Consider the following 22,841-nt stretch of genomic DNA (forward strand, 5'->3'; position numbering starts at 1 on the left):
TTTAGGCATTTTGTATCTCAAATATTTATCGCCTTCCTATGAATTGTACCAATAGATCTTCTTTAATACTCTTTAAGCATTTTTGATAATTTGCCTTTTAGTGTCAAAATAATCATTGACATCAACCATTGTATTCTGACTGACTCAATTAAAGTAGAAAAGAACAGAAAAGCACGCCAAATAATTTTATGTCATGATTTTTGGCTATAACTCTGAAAATGTTTCATTTCATCTAATATGAATTTACCAGCATTTTCAGTGAGGAAAACAAGGGAAAGAAAGGAAGAAGGATAACATGAAATCAGAGGTCACAAGATGCATTTTGAGAAAGATTTATAAGCTACTAGATAGAATGGACAGCTTTTCTTCTTTTTTGAGTCCTACAATGTGTTCTTGGACTTGGTCTAGTTCATTTTTATGCTGAGCCCTTGCTGGTACAGGGCCACTTAACCTTCTGGCGTAACAATTTCTGTGAGTGTGTTGCAAAAATATTTAATTTCGTTTATTCTCCTATTTGTGGGAGGAGAACATTGGAGAAAAACCTGCGAAGTGGTAAATGTGTTGAAATTATTTATGAAGCTTATTAGAATTTTCTTTTCCTTTTTGTTCTTTTATCCCTGCAAAATTTAATGTCTTATCCCTTATCCAGTAATTATACTTGCATGCATGGAGGGGATTTACAGAAAAAAATGAGTTATTACTAAAAGGAGGTAAACAAACGCATGCCTAGGTTTATTCAATTAATTTTATAACTACAAGATTTAAAAAAAAAAGTCAAAGTAAATGAGTCGAGCTTGATGAAAGAGTTACCATTGGAAATAAACCTGCGAATCAAGCTAAAATAGTACTCAAAGTAGTTTGAGAATTGTTAGAGATTATTATTGGCTAAAAAGGTATGTTGGTTTTCCTAAAGATTAAAGAATCAAGGGAGACACCTTTCCCTGATGTTGGCTAAGGTGGAAATAGATGATTTGCGTGGTTTTTTAAGTTCTTACTGTAGCAAGAACCACCTCATAGTAAGTGTAATTATGGTTTTGGGAGCACTAGACTGGGAGGAAGTGACAGCTAAACTGAGACCTGAAAGATTAATAGAGCCAAACATTCAATGTTTGGTGTGGGGGAGGAGGAAAGGAAGAGTTTCAGGGCAAAGGAAACCTTTTCGAAGACGTGAAGCCTAGATCATTTTGGAAACCGAGATGGGAAACTGGGAATAGTGGCAAGAAAGGGAGAGAGAAGGAACCAGATAATGAAGGGCCTTAGAAGCCATACCAAGGTGTTTGGAGTTTATCCTGAGAGCAGTGGGGAGACATTGCATTGAAGGTTTCTAAGTTAGAGCACATTGGGACCCCCACTTACCCTGCTCTGGGACGAACGGATTTAAGAAGGCAAAAGACTGGAAGCATAAGGAGCAGTCTGTTCAGAATCTAAAGCACTAAAAATGCCACTAAGCTTTTCAAAGCAACTCTGGGTTATAGTTCATATAATATTAAGTATATTTAGTAAAGTGTGATTCCTTGCATATTAGTATGTGATATACCATCAGCCCCCATTATGGAAAGCAGGGATAAGCTGCATTACCATGTTTCCCCGAAAATAAGACCTAGCGGGACCATCAGCTCTAATGCGTCTTTTGGAGCAAAAATTAATATAAGACCCGGTCTTATTTTAATATAATATAAGACTGGGTATAATATAATATAATATAATAATATAATTAATATAATATAATGTAATATAATACCAGGTCTTATATTAATTATTGCTCCAAAAGACACATTAGAGCTGATGGTCCGGCTAGGTCTTATTTTCGGGGAAACATGGTATTATATCAAGGCGAACACAGATCGATCTTATTTTAACCCCTTTTAATCATAGATTCTACTATACAGTGAGAGCATTGCCTTGTTTCTTCCTTCCAGAGTTCAATGAGAAAGCTTATCACTCTAAGGATTTTTTTCTTTTTTTTCCCTACAAATCAAAATACTTTGTAGTCAATGAAGCCTTAAATTTAGTTTTTTTAATCTTTATTTCTTTTCTTAGAAATTTTCTCAATATATAAAAAACTTTCTTTTGAGAAACTTTTCAGTTCAGCTTTATGTGTCTGCCATTCTTATCTTAGTTCAATGAATCACTTTTGTGCTAACTGAATGAACTTCACAAGAACCAGTCAAGCAGTTTTGCAAAGCTTTCCAAGTTCAATTAAGATTTAAAAAAAGATTAAAAAAAAAAAACACGTGTTTTTCTTGTGTTTAAACTTCACGACAAATGTTATGATACACTTGAATTTTAGATTTCTCAAGCAGTTACAATTTTTTGGAATGTATATAGCAAATCATTCACCTGACATTTAACATCCATATTTCAGAGTTAATGAAAAGTACTGATGTCAAAAGACAATTGAATAATACTTCATTGTTTTATTGTTGTTGTATCTATTTTATATGTGGATAATTAAGTTTATTTACATAATAGATATTCTGATAAACATACACTGGATAAATACCTGTTTCTGAAAGTAGGTCCAGCGAGACTTAACTTTTTTATCCCAATAAAATGACCTTCCATCTCTTTTTAGTCTTTACTATTCAGACATCAAGTTGTGCCTCCCAGTAGGAGATAATGAGATCATTAACTTTTTCATATGTATGTACGTATGTACGTATGTATGTATGTACGTATGTATGTACGTATCCATGTATGTATGTATGTATGTATGTACGTACGTACGCATGTATGTATGTATGTACGTATGTGTGTACGTATGTATGTATGTACGTATGTATGTATGCATGCATGTATGTATGTACGTATGCATGTATGTATGTATGTATGTACGTATGTATGTACGTATGTATGTACGTATGTATGTACGTATGTATGTACTTATGCATGCATGTATGTATGTATGTATGTATAATAGAAATAGGAGAATCAGGTACAACTAAAATAATTTAAACTTTCTTCTTTGTATCAGTCAGGAGACTTTTGTAGGAAACTTTATTTAATTAAATAGAGAATTAATTTTCTTTATACTTTGAAATTTCCACATTGATCAGTAACTCCACCCCCCCCCCCCGAAAAAAAAAAAAGGTTAGGATTTGAGCCAGCTTATTATTAGGATCAGTTGTTTTCGAAAGATTTTTCATGGAGACTTGGAGCTTTCTAGGCAGTACTGTAATGTTGGAGGGTACCCCCGGAGCCTGGAGTAATACTGAATGATCAAGCTCCAGACTGACGCCCTGATTCAAACAGAACTCGTTTCCTTTATGTTTCATAAATTGAACTTGTGAATAAAATTTTGTTTGAAGAAAGTGTGTCATGATCTAGAAAGTTGCTGTCAGTTTTATTGATAATGTGAAATTTTTCGTCGAGTGTAGGGGAGATACCTAGGTTGCGTCTTTTTTCAGTGTATTTGTGAGGTTGAGATACTTATTGTACTCCTAGATTTGAAGGCTTTACATTTAAAATTGGATAAAGAATCAATTTTATTGCGACTTTGCTATTAATACATAATATAGTCTTTGGTATTTAATTTTACCCTTCTGACCAAGTTGCTTCTCCAGGAAAAACAAAAATATGATTGCATCTCCCCTTAGTATATTATGGGATATTATCTTTAAAATTTTTCCAAAATTTTGAGCTATGTTGTAACATTCTGTTTCTTTTCACTAAAACTATTTAAGGATGTGCTTGCTATCCTATAAGAAATATCCTATAATATGTGTGAAAAGACCCCTGCAGGCACTTGAATTTCGGCCTCTTCTCTAGAATAAACAGTCATTTCTGTTACTTTTGATTTCCCCGTGGTGGAGCTCAGGGCAACCTAATGTAGCGGAGGAAGACGATTGAGAATGTTCCCCCGCCCTCAGCCCCCACTGCTTTTGTCTTGACTTGCTCTAAAGTGTTTGTTCTGTGACTTTTGTTTCCCTCTCCCCTCTTTGCAGTCCTATCACACTCATCAGTATGTGGCCAGAACACTATGAGTGAGTATGTACAGCTCCCTGTGCACAGGAGGATGTTCTGATCAGTTTATGAGCATGGGGGTGATTACTAAACTCTCGTTCTAAAACAATAGTTCTGCGTCCCGGGTAACAATCCTAGTGGTGTCTTTGCATGGCAAATTCATTATTTAACTAAGCTAACATTTCTAAATGGAACGTCTATCAATATGTGGGTATAAAACTGTTTATTTCCTTTCTCCTTTATAGCCCTTCACAGTCTCCTCAGCTATTCCATGATGATACCCATTCAAGAATAGAACAGTATGCCACACGGTAAGAAACTTGGATAGGAGCCTTCTGCTGTACTGCCCCCCAGAATGTATCTATTTCTGTACTAATCCTATACCATTAATGGGCCTTGACCTAAGGGATATCGTTTTGCAAGAGTCGTGATTCCATTACCTTTGGAATCTGGGCTCTCATCTTCCCATGTTGTGACTTGCACTTTACCAAACACCTGCTACACATTCTATAAAGAGTATGAAGAGGAACGTAATAGCATGTGATTATTGAGCTCATGAGAATCCAAACACTGTACAAACCGGAATTAGAAAACAATATAACTCAGTTTCGTTGAATAGAAGTAGGGATTGAACGTGTTCGCAGGAGATGGTACACATATGAGTTACAATGTCTTATTAATGTATCCTAATGCTTTATTACAGGGGTTTGTTTTAGAGTCCCCCAAAATATAAACTATAAGCTGGTCTTGATGGTATGCAGAAAGTTTCAGAAAAGAAGTGTATACTAGGCATCCATGGTGCTAGTAACTATCTATGCCTATAAACGTTAGTTCAAGCATCATAAAAATAGTAACATTTGAACTAAGTCTTGGCCAAATACAACTTCTGGGAAAAGGCAGGCTGGGACTAATGGAAAAACACTCAAAAGCATTGAGCTGGAAAAGAACGTGACTTGTCTGAAGAACTGCAGGTAGGCAAAGAGTCAGGGTTGAGGAGTGGAGGGACAGAAGGTGAAGTCCGATAATGAAGGGCCTACTTGCTAAGGGGCTGGATAACGTCCTTAGGTAATGGGGAGTCATGGAGAGTCTTGCAACATGAGAAGAACATAGATTCGTGTGACAGTGAAGATGGACATGAGGGTCTGGGAGATCAGTTAGGAAGCTAGGTCAATTAGGAGGTCAGTTATGACGTGGTATAAGACAAAGGCCTACAGGCCTTAACACAGTGATGATAGAAATGTAACTCAACAGAAGTTGTTGTTTTCATGTCACAATCCTGTTAGGAGATTTGGACCTTTCTGTGTTTGGTGTGAATTATCACAGTTGAAGAATGACTGAGGATGTACCTCTAGGTGACTATGCTCCATGTGACCAATTACATAACTTCCTTGTTTTCATTTTTCAGACTGGCCCAAATGGAAAGGACTAATGGGTCTTTCCTCACTGATAGCAGCTCTACCACAGGCAGTGTGTAAGTAAATCAGAAATTTGTGCTTTTTGGAAGGCTAGTTCTTGTATTATGGCTGTCAGAAATAACCGTCACTGATTGTGGCTCTGGATTTTGATCCCAATCAAAATTGATAAGTGTGGTTACAAAACTGTCTACATAGATTTTATGCTTTCAAGCCATGGTAGTAAAAGCTGGATATGTATACTTATTTAGTTTCATATAAGTTAGTGAAAAGAATCCTGCAATTTGGCAGCTAATCTGCCTCAGGAAAATCAGATTACTTTATTAATAAATACAGATCTAGATATTCACTCCACTGGTCTTATATTTCTTGTTAACAATGTAATTCCAGAGAATGACATTATTAAATCCTCATTCTTCTGTAAAAGCCTTCTGCTCACATTTCCTCCATAACCCCTGCCACTTAATAACTGTGGCCCACACACACTTGGACATATGCTCCCCACACTTCATTGACTAGTGTTAACTCTTTTGCCAAGATTTGATTTTATTAGCAACTAAGAAAAGCCTAATTGACTTTAGAATACTTTTTAGAAACCTTTCTAGGCAGACATTTTATCTGACATTGTTGTATGTCATCTTGCTTTTGGAACTTTTCCTTCCACTACCCCACCTTGAAATTAACCTTTTAAATTCTGAATGTTGTCTAAAAGATTTCAGTATTGTCAAGTTTACTTGACTTACTCAGTTTCATTGTGTTTTAGATCCAGTAGGAATCTGTGAGGTTGCCAGGAAACTTGTAGAACATAGTACTTAGGTGTTTTGTACTAAAAAGGACCATGGAGAGAGCCAAGTTGAAATACCCTAGGTACTCTAATATAGAATTTCTCCCTGTTAATATTCTAAAAATATTTTTACTATCCTTAATCTTATAAATAAATATCCTAAGGAGATTTTTCAATTTTACATTTCAAAGATTAGCACGTTAATACTTTACAGTGATACAGAAGTGATTTATACATTATTATTCATGTACTATGAGTATGGAACAATTCCCAAACCACAGATAATAGCATATTCATAATGCTTGTTTCAAATTTAACCTAGTAGTGTATACTTCATATAAAGTAGTTACAGACTCCTAAATCAACATAATTTCCACTTAAGGTTGACAATAGCTAAAGAATTAAAAGTTCAAAATAATAATTGAAACCAAACTAATTTACACCAAATTTAAATTCTTTAAAATGTGTTTTTCATGCCTCATAAACAGAGCAAAGCTAATGCTCAAATTTAATATATCCTATCTTCAAATTAAAACAAACACTATTTGTAAATTTAACACTAATGTCTGAAAAAAAATAATCAGATGACTAACAGCCAAATACAATTCAATATACTACCATATCAGGAGACGTATTAACTCATTCATCCATCTAACCAATATTTATTATATATCTACTGTGCAATGGTATGCTGGAGTCAATTGTGAGAGCTGGTTATTACATTTTCAAGAAGTTTTAAACTATTTATTAAACAGAATCATTATTAAAAATTAGTTTATGTATACTTGCATAGATTAGATTAAAATAAAATCAAAGATAATACTCCAAACTCATCACGCCCTAATTTACCTCATTTTATTATTATCTATGTTGTTGGGGTAACTTACTATGTTTGTCAGGTGATGTGCAACTGTGCATCTTTTCCCAACTCCACATTCAGTGAAGTCATCAGCTTAAATTGGCCGTATGATAGTATTTAAACCATACAAATTGAAAATGCTACAAATCAGGGTCTTTTCACTTATATTTTAGAAAACCTGCTGTTAAACATTTACCGTGCACCCGATATTGTAAAGGTCTACAGATATGGAGAGTGTCTTCATGAACGTTACAGGCTAGAGGGGAGATAGATAAGTGCTTCTACAGGGCAAGAAGATGGTGATGGCATTTGTGATAGAATGAATATTAGCCCCCAAGACAAGTCCATATCCTAATCCCTGCAATCTATGAATATGTCAGTTTATGTGGCCAAAGGGACTTTATACATGTGATTAAGTTAAGGATCTTAAAATGGGGAGATTATCCTGGATTATCTAGGTAGACCCAATGTAATCACAAGGATCCTTAAAAGAGGGAGCAAAGTCAAAGTTAGAGGAGGAGATGTAACCATGAAAGCTATAGCGAGCACAGCTATAGAGAGGTTTGCAGATGTTACACTGCTGGCTTTGGCGATGGAGGAATGCGGGTGGCCTCTAGGTGCTGGAAAAAGCAAGGACACACATTCTCCCTGATGTGTAAGATTAAATTAATTCAATAATGTAAGAAGGCATAAACCACCAATGAGCAATTGTTTTCCAGTCACTGGTACATCAATATTTTCTTAATAAATATAGTAATAAATATTATCTTGATAAAGCCGGTTCTGGAAGTTCTTAGCTCATTCACAGTTTGAATTACCATACTGGGGTTCTTGTTTTGTGACCATGCAGGGATTCTTCTGGTCAGGTGAGAATGCCTGCAAGGCCTCTGAATCATTAAGACCTACTCTGGACCTAAACGCCAGCAGTTTGACTTAGAATGGTCACTTTTCCTCCGTTAAATGTGTAATGCTTGCTTATTTAAATACTTCCATTTTAATCGGTACTACTAACTTAACAAGACGAATAAGTATTAGTACAATAACTATCTTTTTCTCTTGATTATTACATCCTTTGGACTGATGGTACTCCTCGGGGTTTGTGAAGGAAGGGTCAGGAATTCAGCCTCACCATTTCTCTGGTTCTCCTACTGTGTTTCCCATAATAATTTAGCATCTGGGATCATATGGTAGAGAAAGACATGGGGGCTGCTCTTAACAGGAGGCTGTGCTGTTCCTACTTTGCTTTCCGTTTATATCAAAGCTCGTCTGTGTCTTACAGGACCAATTATAGTAGCAGGCGGTATGCAACATACTCTCACTTTGGCCTGCCTCTGGAAATTCCCCAAAGCTTCACCGTTCACAGGGTCATGATACAATCCCAAGAGACAATAGATGACAGTTTTTAATACTTACCTAACAGTATCGCCAGCTTCCGGTCGAGGCGTCAGTGCTCCTTGAGGCAACCTTGGCTCTTCCTTTCCACTCTCAGGTCTGTTTTGAGGCAACCAACATCAAAATATTTGCAATTTTGATTATTGTGGGGAAAGATTAAAAACTAACTCAAAGTGCCTTGAGCAAAAAAATGGTGTAAGTTAGCAAATTTCTGCAATACTTTTTGGAATTTTTCTCTCTTTTGAATTCTCCACCTTTCCCCAAGGCCCTCTTGAGTTGAGGTTTTTATTATTCTGAGCTGGGTCATAAAAATGTTATTAGATTTCTCTTGAATAATAACAGTGATGATACAAAAGCAATCACCATCTCCTCTTTGATATAGAGCATCCTAGAACCAGACACTGTTCTAAGCACTTTGCCCATCTGTGCTTATTTAATCCTCACAGAACTCTTTGCGATAATACTCTTGTTCTTGTTACCACCATTTTCCAGATGGATAAACTGAGGCTCTAAGAGGTTAGGAACCTGCCCAGGGAATCACAGTCAGTAAGTGGTAGCACTGGGATTCAGACCCAGGCAGCCCAGCTCCAGGCACAGGCTCCTGACCACCCCTGACCACGCCACTGTCTCAGCTGCTGCAGGAAGTGATGGTTTCCAGGATGAGGGAATGGAGTGGGATCAGAGCATCTGATAATCCATCCTGTCCTCCTGGACATCATCCCTGTCCTTGCCCCACTTGCCCATTGTCCACTGACACCTCAGCTTCACAGTCTAGAGCTAATGAAGACTTTGTAACTCAACATCTGCCGGACCAATCTCCTGTGTTTGGTTTGGGTGATCTCAGCCGTAGGTAATAACAGAAAGTCCTATGCTTTGAGGTGTGAATTCTCTCTCAGTTATCCAAGCCTCTTTAGTCATTTGTTTCTTCAGAAACAGTTTGAGCTTTTCTCGGTCCCTCAAATTGGTCTGTGGAATCAATCCCTTGGCTCCTCAGAGCAGTTATCTTCTGTGAAGCTGGCGAGTTAGCTGTTGCACCTCCATGCATCGTGGGCTGCTATCTCCCCAGCCTGGACGTAAACCAATCTCACCTCCTTTTACCCCACAGAGACCCAAATTCCAGTACTCCCCTTTCCCTTGAATGTCTGCCTCTGGACAATTTAAAAGGGTATTCGTTTTAAGAATATGCATTTTCTTTGAAGAAGGAATTGAGGAACCACATCTGAAACAGAGCCAGGACCCAGGATAGTTCTGGGGAATCTCAGTGGCAGGAAACTGAAGGACACCTAGGCCATTGCTATCAGAATGTTCCCTTCATCTGCCATCTGCCCTTGAGTAAAGAACAGAGTTTTATGTGAAAGGATGAAATTAGGAGGCTGGTGTGGTTTGTACTGGCACTGTTGTTTGCTCATCTGAAGACTGGAACAGAATAATCTTTTAAAGGAAGGAAAGTATTATTATTTTTATTTATGTCTTGCCTACTTTCAAAAGGCCATTGGATGAATCACAGTTCTTTTGTTATCTGGTATGTACTAATTTTGTAATCTATGATAGTATTTACTATGTATGACTTAAATGTAGTATAATTATAGTCCATCTAAAGGTATTTCGTTGGTGCAGATCTATATTTTTACGTTTTCTATTTTAGCACCAGGCACACTATTGATGTTTAATGACCCTAATCTGGTACTTCATGTTCTGTCTGTATTTAAAGGATGTGCTCTTGGTTTTCACTATATATAGTTAAGAACTTGACTGTATTTATATTTACATTTAAATGTTTGGCCTAATAATCTGTGGAAAACATGTAAGACTAAAATTATAGCTTATATATAAATGGGGTTTTTTTTGCTGAAACTGCCTTAATTCCCTTCCAACATACCTTAATGAAAGAATGTAATCATCGTCTTGATAATGATAATTATAATAACATGTTAAACCCCATCAGCTTCCCGAAAGAAATGAATCTATGTAACGTTGACAACAAAATGCATCTCCAGTCTAATTTTGACTGATCTGTGTGTTTATCTGTTTCACTGATGTTTTTCTGAAGCCCTATCCAATAAATCCATAAATTCCAGGATTTGTTTATCAATATCCATCCAAACACACCAGATACAATCTGCTAAAGGTATTCTGTGGCAGGACTCTCCTGCCAGCGTTAGCCAGGAGGTCTGTAATGCGCACATTTACGAGGAGATCTGACTGGATCTCCTCATAAAGGAAGGAAGGGATTCAAGGCCCGCTGGTAAGCGTTTCCTTCTTGTGGACGTATCCATCTTGTCTACTTTGTTATGCTTCTGTTTCTGTCAGTCATTAGATTCAACCACATTACTGATATGTCTAGTTCTTCAGACAAGCAGCTAGAAAAGTGGGGGAATCCAAGTGAATTAATTGTAGTTTTGTGTTTTAATGAAGAACGATTGCTCCTAGAAATGACATGCTGATGATGTCAAGTAAAATATCTGTAGATGTTTAAAAAATATCTGCAATTATAATTTGTGCTGAGTTATTTAAGTAAAAAAAGTATGAAGATTATGTTCTCCTATTTATGGGTTACAAAACTCTACAAAATGGCTTTCAACCAATTGCTAAAGACAGTGAGATCAGCTTAGGTCTAAGTCCATTCATTTGGGCGGCTATAACAAAATGCCATAGGCTGGGTGGCTTCTACACAACATTTATTTTTCCCACAGTTGGAGCCTTGGAAGTCTAAGATCAGGGCTCCAGCAGATACGATGTCTGCTGAGAGCCCACTTCCTAGTTCATACATGGCCGCCTTTTTGCTGTGTCTTTACATGGCAGAAGGGGAAAACTCGGATCTCTTCACACCCTTATAAAGGCACTAATCTCATTCATGAGGGCTCCACCCTTATGACCTAATCACCTGCCAAAGGCCCCACCTCCAAATACAGTCCCCTGGTATCCTCAGGGGATTGGTTCCAGGACCCTCCCCTGCCTCCCCGGATAGCACAACCCACAGGTGCTCAAGTGCTTCTTATAGCAATGATGTAGTATTTGCATGTGACCTGGATTTGGCTATAGACTATAGCAGGATATTCCCGCATATCACTTCATCCACGTGAATTCAGCGTAGTGCTCAGCACACAACAAATTCCAATTTGCGTTTTAGATCTTTCTGGGATTTAATGTATATATTATATTTTCAATCCATGGTTGGTTGAATCTGTGGATGTGAAACCCATGGATATAAACAGCTGACCGTACCATCACATTGGGGATTAGGTTTCAACATATGAATTTGGGGGAGAAACAAACATTCAGTCTATAGCAGTTGGTTTTTGATTAAGAGTCTTTTAATCTACTTGTTTGGCATTCAGGTATTGATTTTGCTGTAATATCTTTTCTAGTAGCTGTCTTCACATTGTATTTTATTTTATAACCTCCTCTACTGAGTACAACATCTGTTCTGAGGTTTGTGAGATATACGTATTAGACTAAGGCAAAGCATGAAATGTTGGTATGTGTAGCACACATACATTATTAGATAAATAGCGTCTCAGAGTTTTAAAGGGAGGTCATGGGACATCGAACTTTAAGGCAAATTTGGCCCAGCAGCCATCCTCATCATCACTGTTTCTACTTCCTTTATGTCCAAAGACACCATGTCCAGATGTGAGCCTCTGTGTTTCCCTGTCTCCCCAGAGAGGACGAGCATGCCCTTATCCAGCAGTACTGCCAGACGCTCGGCGGGGAGTCGCCGGTGAGCCAGCCCCAGAGTCCGGCTCAGATCCTGAAGTCGGTAGAAAGGGAAGAACGCGGAGAGCTGGAGCGGATCATTGCGGACCTGGAAGAAGAACAAAGGTGTGCTAGACCTGGGAGAAGACGATATGTTATCCTGGGAAAACTTGTAACGGGAAATTCTTTAATAATAATTTTCACATGGCTCGTACCCATTCTCTTTTCAAACTATCATCCAAGCAGTCATGGTGGAGTCAGAGTTTTAGAGGGCATTACCAAGCTGGGCTCCTGGCTTTACAGCTGCATTTGGGGGTTCAGGGATGATGCCTGTTAGAACAGTTGCTTAAAGCTACCCTTTTATTCACGCTTGCTTTTAAGAAATGTTTTTACCTAGGAGGAGGTAAGTAGCAGGAGCTACATTTGGAGCTCATAGACAAGTTGGGGTAGAAGGCGATGTACACAGTAGGAATTCCAGCTTTCGTTTTTCTGTATTAGAAATTTGCAGGTGGAATATGAGCAGCTAAAGGACCAGCACCTGAGAAGGGGGCTCCCTGTCGGTTTACCTCCAGACTCTGTTGTATCTCCTCATCACACGTCTGAGGATTCAGAACTTATAGCAGAAGCTAAACTCCTGAGGCAGCACAAAGGGCGGCTGGAGGCGCGGATGCAGATTTTAGAAGACCACAATAAACAGCTGGAGTCTCAGCTCCACCGACTCCGACAGCTGCTGGAGCAGGTAGAGTGTGCAGAACGCGGTGCCGGCCCTCTCCGTGCCGCTCGTCCCAGCCCCGCTTGGTCCCAGCATCACTAGAGAGGTTCACTTTCAATTTCTCACCTCCACAGTTCATTTAGACTGGTGTAGAAATCCCTCTTCAAATGGAAGCATTAAATTCTCACTAGCATGGAAGAATGGGTTTGCTCCATTTAAGATGGAATGTCCCACTCTTCTTTAACACTGAGATCTATCTCAGCTCTGAACAGTTTAGGGGAATAGAGCCTATAAAATACACCTGCATAAATTAAATACAGGAAATATCTGTGAAGATGGAGGGACGTGACCTAAACCTTTCATTTTAAAGCCTTTCTTTCAATGAGCTGTTTTCAACGAATTAAATAACAGATGTTTATTAGTTCACTACTATTATTTCCTAACTTGTTTTATGACAGTTGCATGCAAAATGTCTTGACAATAAGAAATACAATTTACATTATGATGAATACATACATGTATGTAAAAAATTAATAATTCCTATTATAATTAATCTTGTTTTTCATTTTTTCCTCCTTCCTTCTCTTCCTTCCTTGCCTCCCTCCCTCCCTTCTTTCTTCCTTCTTTTCTCTCTCTTTTCCTGCCTCCCTCCTTTTCATCTTTCTTCTATCTTTGTTTCTTAGTTCTGGTCAGAACAAATTAATGTTATAACTCATCAAACGGTAATAGCCTGCAATTTTGAAAAACACCATTCTTTGGGATATAAGTGTCTGCCTTTTTGGTGCCTGCAGTCTTGATAAGGACCGTACAAGATAGTATGTTATATGAGGTCGGACAATTAAGTTCGTGAACTCATCCTAGAAAAAGTGCTACATACCTCATTGCTGAATATCACTACGGTCACCTATGAAGTACTCTCCTTGGGAAGTTATGCACTGATGCCAGTGCCTAGTCTACCCTTCAAAGCAATTTTGGAACTCTTTTTCTGGAATGGCCATCAGAGATGTCGTTGTATTACCCTTGATGTCCTGAATGTCATCAAAATATCTTCTTTTCAGTATTTCCTTTATCTTTGGGTAAACAAAGAAGTCATTGGGGCCAAATCAGCTGAGTAGAGAGGGTTTTCCAATATAGTTATTTGTTTACCAGCTAAAAATTCCCTCACACACAGTGCCGTGTGAGCTGGTGCATTGTCGTGATACAAGAACCATGAATTGTTGGCTAAAGGTTCAGCTCGTCTTTTTTCACGCAGCCTTTCCAGCCCTTCCAAATAGTAGTAAGCTTGGTTAACTGTCCAGTTGGTACAAATTCATAATGAATAATTCCTCTGATATCAAAAAAGTTTAGCAACATCGTTGCAACAAGTTCGTGAACTCAATTGTCAGGCCTCGTATAACAAGATGGTGTCATACGTAAAAACACAGCATACTGTAGAGAATTATGAAGTACTGGATTGCATCTAGCAGTTAAAGAATAGGAGTCATGTCACAGAACTAGTACTGAAGAGGCCTTTACAGCAGATGCATATTGTATACAATCCTAAAAATGGGCCTGGGACTTCTCTATCTTGAAGAACCCCTGACATCCAATATTTATGTTATCTTTTGCCTTTTTCTTTGGCCTTTGCAGTGTAGGGTACCTTGACAGTGAATAGAAATGCCTTTCTCCAGAATGATTTATTGAATCAAAGGCAGAAACAACTTCTCTCCAGTGATTTTCTCAAGTTTAGAAAACCATATTTTCACAGTTGCTCTCAGTATTTTTTAACATGTTAAGAATCATTTAAAACAGTGTGATTTCGGCATTACTTACACAGTGAGCCACAAATTACCCCTCATATTTTAACCATACACTTGTCTGTATACCTGTCACCATTTCCAAATTTGTGTGAGACTGTTTTGGGGATGGCATACTTCGGGACTTCCAGCTTCCATCATTAAAAGTAATAGTTCCCCAAGAATGACTCACTGCCTGGCTCTCCTCTCTCTAAAGTTCTGTGGAATGTCTGATTCTGACCTTGGAGCCAGTCACATCGTGACCTTGGAGCCAGCTGCATTGTTAGTATTGTGAGTCTGAAGTTTCTGAATGGTGCCTGTGTAAGGGATGAATTTGCTCTTGAAAGGTCTTATTTAGAATATGGAGGGTTAGTGTTAATAACCTAGTGCATCTATAGAATCCTTGCGGAAGGCAGCCACACTCGAAAACCTCATTTGCCATAGTCTGTTGATGTTCTTCAGAGAGCTAAATGCTCTTCAGCTCACCTTACTCCCTGCCCCCCACCCCCACAAACACACACCCTCTCCATCCCATCAGACAGAGCTGCCTAATGGCTCATGTGCCTACAGAATTGCATAGTAATCCTTTTAGAGATAGCTGATACCTGAATAGCTCTGTATATCCCAGACTGTAGACCTCTTATCTCTTCTTAATGACAGCATGATGCCAGAAGAAGATAAATAATTCAACTCTGAAAGAAAAAACTGGCAAAACTACCAGGCTTCAACTAATATAGATTTAATGAAAAAAGCGGCATCAAAAACTTTGTCACTTCTGCATTCCCTCTGCGATGGATCACACTTTCTAATTTGAGCATGTACTTGTCTGATACATCCGTCACCATTTCAAAGCTATGTGTGAGAGTACATTGACCACGTGGTTGTAGGTGTCAGATTCTGTTCTAATTGCTTTAGAAATACTAATTGATCACCACCTCACAAAACTATTACCATCCCCAGTTTATAAATAAAGAGTCCGAGTCTCAAAAGTTTAAAAATTTGCTCAGAATTACACAGCTTCTGAGTGACAAAGTTTGAGTTCAAGCATCTGAATCCAAAATCATACTCTTGACATTACTGTTAGGTATTGATTTAAATTTAAAGAGGAGCTGATTTTGAAATTGAATCAATTTACTGTATGATAAGCAGTGCTCATTTTTTAAAGAAGAATGTTTCTAAATTTACTTGTTTGACAGAAAAATAATAGAAAGAACAACTGAGGGATGAAACTGACATTGATACGTAAATCTTGTAATATAACCAAGTGAGTTCTTCAATGTGCCCAGACTGAAAGGGAAGGACCACTTGGTGCTCAGGTGAAGTTCTAGTGAGTTCATCCAACTGATGCTAAAATGTATATGAAAGTGTCTAAGGGTAAAGAACTCTGCATGATTTAATTTTCCGTGGTGGGGGAGGGCAAGTTAGAAACAGAAATGGTTTCCTTAATGATCATTTGAATCTATTCTCTGCCCTAACCTCTGAACGTAATTTTTCCAGCCTGAATCTGATTCCCGAATCAATGGAGTCTCCCCCTGGGCTTCCCCTCAGCGGTCTGCACTGAACCACTCCCTGGATCCAGACCCCAGTGCACAGTTGCACCAAGCAGGTCAGTGTCCCCAGGACTTCGCTACACTCCCATACTCTCTGGGCTTTGCCGTTTGTTTTTCATTTTAAATAACATTCTTACACATGGGTGCTTTAGGGCACAATGGAGGTTTGTTTTCTCTTTGGTCTCAGATGAGTACAAAGCCATTTTAACAATACCAAAAAAACCAAACATTTTAGAATAATAGCTGTAATAAATGTCCATATATAGTGTGTAATAGTGGATTGAATTTTGGTGAAAGATGAAAAACGTGTTCTTTCCTTTTGGGATGAGCAATCGTTTAAATTCTTTGCTTTAGTAATGATTAATTAATTACTTTTTTTTTAGTAGACTTCTTGTCTCTAAAATTTCACATTTGTACAAATTGAGAATACAATGCTAAAGAATATTATACCAAACATCGTTTTCTCTGCTCAGGTCTCGGAACTCAGTATTCTGCTTTCTCCATCTTAGTCTCTGTACACATTGCCATCTCCCTGCCCCCATCTGAAGCAGAGGTCCCATCCAGCATGTCATTGATCACAAAGGGAAACTGTCACTGCTGCTAAGAAGGACTCTGTCAACCAGGATTCTGGAATGACATTTTCTTATTGATAAAATTCAAGGTTTCCTGAGGACCACAAACTTGAACCAAATTAATTTGTTTCTGGGATATCTTTTCCTACATTAATCAGTAGAAAACCTAAAGCATTGACATTATTTTAATTTTTTTTAAGAAATAAGAGAATTATTTTGCTATTGATTATTGACTAAAGAGCATGAAAGTATAAAGTCTCTTATAGATACCTCTAGTTTTGTGGTAGCATAAGCAAGCTTATGCTAAAGTCTCCAAAAAGGAAGGAAAACGAAATTGGTAGAATATTTTTCTCATATGAGAAAATCGTTGCAATGCAAAATAATTAAATTCCAACTAATAAATTGAAACAAATATGGCCATATTACATATTTTTCACTCATGAGTTTTCCTCTGGCATATGGATTCTTTCTACAGAAATATCTAGTACATTTTATTTGTATATAAAATTATATTACCAACAAATTAATACACAAATGGTTTTGGTATTGTCCCCCTAAAATTGTCCTTTTTTACAAGAACAATTTGCACCTTGGTATTTAGAGGCCAGATCTAGCATTTTCTCCTGAAGACGGAATTTGGTGGAAGGTTGGACATTAATTTCAGGATGTTTGTTCTTTTTATCTGCTGTCCCAGCGGCAGAGGACCTGCTGGCTCCCCCTCACGACACCAGCACAGACCTCACGGAGGTTATGGAGCAGATCAACAGCTCATTTCCATCTTGCTGCCGTGAGTACGAACGGTCCTGACACCACCACTAGCCTTTTCCTTCCATTTCTTCTTTCTGGCGTGGGGCCCTTTGTCTTCTTAGGTAAGATAACAAAAACCAATATTAGAAACAGGATTGAGTATTATTTGAAACTAAATCAAACATTCTATATGTCGACAAAGCAAATGAAGCTCAACTTCGATACTATCACATCCCTCGGGTGCAGTGACAATGCAATTGTGTTCTTTGAGACTTTTCAGTATGCCTTATGAGTGATAACATGAAGGCAAATAAAATAAGTCTGGTTTTAAGACGAAATTATCCTCTTCAGTGCAAGCTATAGGGAGGAATGTGTATTACTTCAAAAAAGCTTTCAGTGGCATGCCAACATGGTATGAAAATAGCCTTTTCTAATATAATTCCCTCCCTTCAGACATTGATCTCTAATGTCATCAGATTCAGGTACAGAAACGGATTATTTTTAGATTTTCCTCTTTTTCCCCCCTTCTGGTTTCTTTTCTTATGGAATGAAATAGTCACTGTATAAAGGCCAAACCATTTAAAGCATCACAGATTATGACCCTGAATTTTCCATATGAACAACCAAGAGCCAGAAAATAATCAAATAAAAACAGTTCAATTCCCAGAGGATATTATTAATGATTCTTACTTATTGATTGATTTTCTTCCAAACATTTTGTCTTCAGCATCTTGCCACCTTGCAGTTTCTGCTGAGCTCCCAACAAAACACTTCTGCTCTTTCACACAGAAACAGTTGACTTGTATATGCATACATACTACTTCATGCCATGATTATATTTTAAATGATCTTTTAAAGAAATATATTATTTATAATTTTTAGGGTGATTTCCTCACAAATTGATTTTTAAATCTAGGCAGCTACTAAAATAATATTTTAGTATATGTATATACATATGTATATATATATATATGTATGTATATATGTATATATATATGTATATATATATAGTTTATCATATGTGTAATATATATAGATAAACAGTTTCTCATCTTACCCTTTTCCATCTGCTCCTCAGAAAATACCATCCTAAATGAGGAAAAAGACATTATCAGGAGTGGAGATAAATAATATATACTGACTTCATTAAAAAAGTATTCAATTTATGCTACTCTGCAGTTTCCAAAATTCCATCATTAGCAGAAAGTGGAAACAGCTATTTGAAATACAGTCTTCTCTGAATTTTTAGAAGTATTTGCCTAAGGGACATATTACAGTTTCCACAGCACATAAATATGTTTATATTTGGGAATGTGTCATTTTCAGGGTTATTATTTATAATTCTACTTCTCAGAGTTTACTAAATCATATTTACTATATATCAGCCCCCACAAAAAGCATGTGCTACCATATGTACACACACACACATACACGTTTAGCCCTGTAGAGACTTACAGAAACATAAGTCCGTAGGCTATCAGGTTACAGCTTATTTTCTAGGCTCTGTAACAGCCATAAAATATAAGCAGATTAAATCTTTTATATTAATTATTCTTCAAGGTTGAATTTTCTGGCCCCATATTCTCATAGTCTTAAGTATGTCCATCCACAAATATTTATAATATGTATAGTTTTCTGTGGATGAACATTACGCGTCACGTGTTTTTTTGAAGTACTCAAGTATATTCCATGTAAGAAATGACGACCAGTGTATTTTAGAATCCTTTGAAATTAGGTCTTATTGTTTTTGGTTTCTGCTATTAGTTTGGGTTTAGTTTGCTCTTCTTGGTATGTATAATCTATATTTTGCTTTAATACTATAAAAATCTCCAAGATAGGGATCGCTTTCCATAAAAAAACTTAATCGACTTATTTGTAAACTTTATATACATATCTTTTAAATTCTGCCTAAAGTTATTAAACCTTTTAAAAATTGGTACAGAATAGAAATGAGCCCCTGACATGGAATTGGTGTCTGATACATGTTTCTGAATTAAATGAATGACAACATTTTCCCACTTGGGTGGTTTAGTGGTTGAGGTTTTCCCAGATAGTACTCAGAAGATTCTGTAGGATTCACTTGCTTTATTGCCCTTTTTAAGTTGCTCAGCTAGCAAATATTTTAATAAGCCTTCAAATTCCCAAAGCTTACTGACCCCCTTTGGAAAATTATCCTAAGCAAATCGGCTTTGCACCCTCCAATGCCAAGCCAATCTCCCGAACCCTTGTAACTAACGAGCACTTTAAAATTGCTTCTCACCATCATACAATGAATTGATCTGTATGTTAATCTTAACTTTTGATCCATTGTGGATTAAAAATTAGCATGGTCACAAGTGATTTTCTACTTCGGGCAACCTTGGAATTAAAGTGAACCTGTATTCATAAACCCTAATTTCATGAATTGCCTACTTAAACCATGGCTTCTTTTTTTTTTCAGTGTATCTATATATTGTCGTACATCACACTTTAGAATTCCTGTCTTAAGTATATACCCCAGTTGGTCCTGATAGCATCCTTGAATTATGGCCTTTTAAAGTCTCCTCTTAATTATTTATGTTGAATTTCAGAGCGAAGACTCAGGTATTTCCAGCTCTTCCTGGCAAGGAGTTAATGAAAGAAGTGTAATTGTGTTGCCTATTGACCAATGTACATACTAAAATTTCCACTGACTGCTGGAACTTTTTTTTAGTGTAAAGTCTTTTGTCAGTTTTTTCATTTATGTCATCTAAATATATGGGATACTAGTAGTAAGCCCAGTATTTTTTGCTGATAAACCAAAAAATACTTCTAAAATTATTTTTTATCTACAGGCATATTTTCACTGTGAATTGCTTATGTTATTTAAGCTTAAGTGGCATTCATAAAAACTCAAAACCCACTGAAATGAAACGATTTCCTGATTTCTTTTTTTTTTTATGTGAACAGATTTCAAAGTTTTTATTTAACTCTTAATTAAAGAAGGAACCAATAAGGTGACTTCTTTTAAAAAGTATGATTTGTTCAAGGGAGTACCAATAGCCTTTTGTTTGATAAAAAGCCCTAGGGTTAAAAATGTTGGTTTTGAACAAAATAGATTAGATTTCTGTTTGGATTTGGCTATTTGTTACTCAGAAGAGAAGCATAACTCTACCTCTATTGTACTTAATGCTAGTGCTGTCCCTTGGGTGTAGCTCACGCTTGGGGGGCACTCCATTCTTTTTCTTCCTAGTGTAACTTCCCTATCTGGTAGGACTCGGCTGGTGTTAGCCTGATTCTTCCCCCACCTACTCCTGGGCTCACCCTTTCTCTCCAGGCATCATAGGAAGGTTGCCCTTCTTGCTTGCTTTTTTTTCCCTCACAAAGCCACTGGCACCCACTGTGTGGTCACAGATATCTTGTGTTTTCCTAAGCACAGGAAGATGAGAGAGGGAAGGTGTGCAACATGCCAGATGATTAGGGACAATTCTTATTTGACCCAGAACAGATATTACCATTATTGGAGGGGCGGAACTTCCCCTCCTCCCTAGGGTCAAGTATGAGAGGATGTAATTCTGAGATTTCCCAGTGAAAGGGAGAGATGAAAAAACAGAGGCCTTAGAGAAAAGTTTTGCTAGTGGCTGCCCTCCTAGAGCCCATCAGAGCAGCTACATTGTCTCGTGCCCTCTGTAATCAGGGAGGAATTGAGCTGCAAATTAGATGCGAAGGCAAATTAGAGTCTATATTCTAACTTCTCTGAGGCTCTTAGCTGGAGCCATCTAAAGCTCAAGTATCAGCCCAAGTTCCTAGAACACGGTCACAGATTAGGCCATCCCTTTCCTTGATGCGAGCACAGCGCCATCGTCTTTCTAGGCTGAGCCAAGGATGGCAGAAATGAAAGACCCATGCACCTTCATTCCCTTAATGACTTCTTGGTCAGAATTTGTACTATTCCGCAAAATACACAGAATTTGCTCTGTTCTGATATATAAACCAAATACATGGCAATAATTCCATGGGAAATTTTGAGAATTTTTTTTTTTTTTTTTACAAAACTAAGTACTCACTGAATGCTTTATTGTATACTTATTTGAGACAGCCAGCATGTGTTTTGCATATTTTGGTGGAGTTTTTGTATCTTACAAGTAGTTGGGATATGAGAAATTAGGAAAACTCGCCGTTGTTAAAGCATTTAGGCAAAACAAAACAAAAACAAACACTGTTTCTTATTTTCTTATGAGCATTCGTTTAACATGAGAATGACATGAGAGGGGGAACCAGCCAAGCAACAGTACCACCTTCAATTGACTTCTTTTGTTTTCTCTTTCAGCAAATGTCCCCAGCAGGCCACAGGTAAGAGTTCATGGGTTTGTTAACAAAAATTCCAAAAAAACCAAAAGAGAGTTTTATTTGTATATGATTTGCAAATCAGAGACGTAGCCCTCAGTATGCGGCCAAGACATGTTCCAAAATGGAGGGCATAGGGCAAGATTTTTAAAGGTGAACGTTGCAAGGAGCTGATGATCAAAGAGATGCATGGCGAGGGAAAGCTAGATGGCAGACGTACATCATTCGTTTTCAGATTGGTGGGGGCAGCTGGATTTTGAACAGTTGGCCGACTCCGTGGGCAAGCAAGTGGGGCTGTGAGATGAGAACAATGGTTAACGTCTGATTAGCCATTTGTCAGCATCCTAGTTCTTGTCCAGGCTTGTAGAACAAAAGCTTTTGGGATACTTACCAACACCACAAAGTGACTGCTCGTTTTTCAGGCAGTTTCCAGGTCCCAGGAGCAAAGTCATCCCCTGTAAGCAGCCCCAGAGTTTCAACTGCAAAATCCCAACGTTGGGCCAGATATTATGATATTAAAGTTCCTTTAAGTCCTCAGGTTGATTGGCTCAGGTATTGCTGATTATAACCTACCATGTTTCCCAAAAAATAAGACCTAACTGGAAAATCAGCCCTAGCCTGATTTTTCACGATGACATCCCCTGAATCCAAGCCCTAATGCATCTTTTGGAGCAAAAATTAATATAAGACCTCATCTTATTTTCGGGGAAACATGGTAGAGAAAGCAAATTAGCCATCATCCATTTTAGTGCAACTTTATTCCCCTTGAGAAAATTGAACTTGGTTGATTCTTAATGTTAGTTGATTCTGTACACCAGTATGTCAGTCGGAGGAGGGGGAACCCCTCCCAAGCCCCCCCTTCCTGTTCTGCCCCAAAGACCCAGTGCTTGATCCTTTGTGTTACATCAGCTTTTGAACAACCTCATATGTTCCTTGGAAAGTTAGCCTGGATAGGTTTGGCTGGCCACTGTTCTCCCAGATATCTACCTAAGGTAGCTACCACAGAACATTGACTTAAAAACACTGACTGGAGCGGTTCACAAAGGTGCTTCTGTTACTTTGAGAGGGAAAACG

At 37.8% G+C, this 22,841-nt stretch overlaps 1 protein-coding gene across 11 annotated transcripts in view; it reads left to right on the plus strand.

Annotated features, from left to right (window-relative positions):
* The window catches only part of UTRN (utrophin), a 460,160-nt gene that overhangs the window by 431,981 nt on the left and 5,338 nt on the right, over positions 1-22,841 (plus strand). For 10 of the 11 annotated variants that reach the window (XM_033093589.1, XM_033093581.1, XM_033093648.1 and 7 more), the window contains 8 exons: positions 3,945-3,983; positions 4,209-4,274; positions 5,369-5,434; positions 12,074-12,232; positions 12,605-12,845; positions 16,091-16,199; positions 17,410-17,502; positions 21,751-21,773. In XM_033093589.1, coding sequence (XP_032949480.1) covers positions 3,945-3,983; positions 4,209-4,274; positions 5,369-5,434; positions 12,074-12,232; positions 12,605-12,845; positions 16,091-16,199; positions 17,410-17,502; positions 21,751-21,773 — 796 coding nt within the window. The remainder of the gene's footprint in view (positions 1-3,944; positions 3,984-4,208; positions 4,275-5,368; positions 5,435-12,073; positions 12,233-12,604; positions 12,846-16,090; positions 16,200-17,409; positions 17,503-21,750; positions 21,774-22,841) is intronic. The other variant, XM_033093608.1, reaches the window with a different exon arrangement.

The sequence above is a fragment of the Rhinolophus ferrumequinum genome, chromosome 3 (assembly GCF_004115265.2).
Source record: "Rhinolophus ferrumequinum isolate MPI-CBG mRhiFer1 chromosome 3, mRhiFer1_v1.p, whole genome shotgun sequence".
NCBI classification, from domain to species: Eukaryota; Metazoa; Chordata; class Mammalia; order Chiroptera; family Rhinolophidae; genus Rhinolophus; species Rhinolophus ferrumequinum.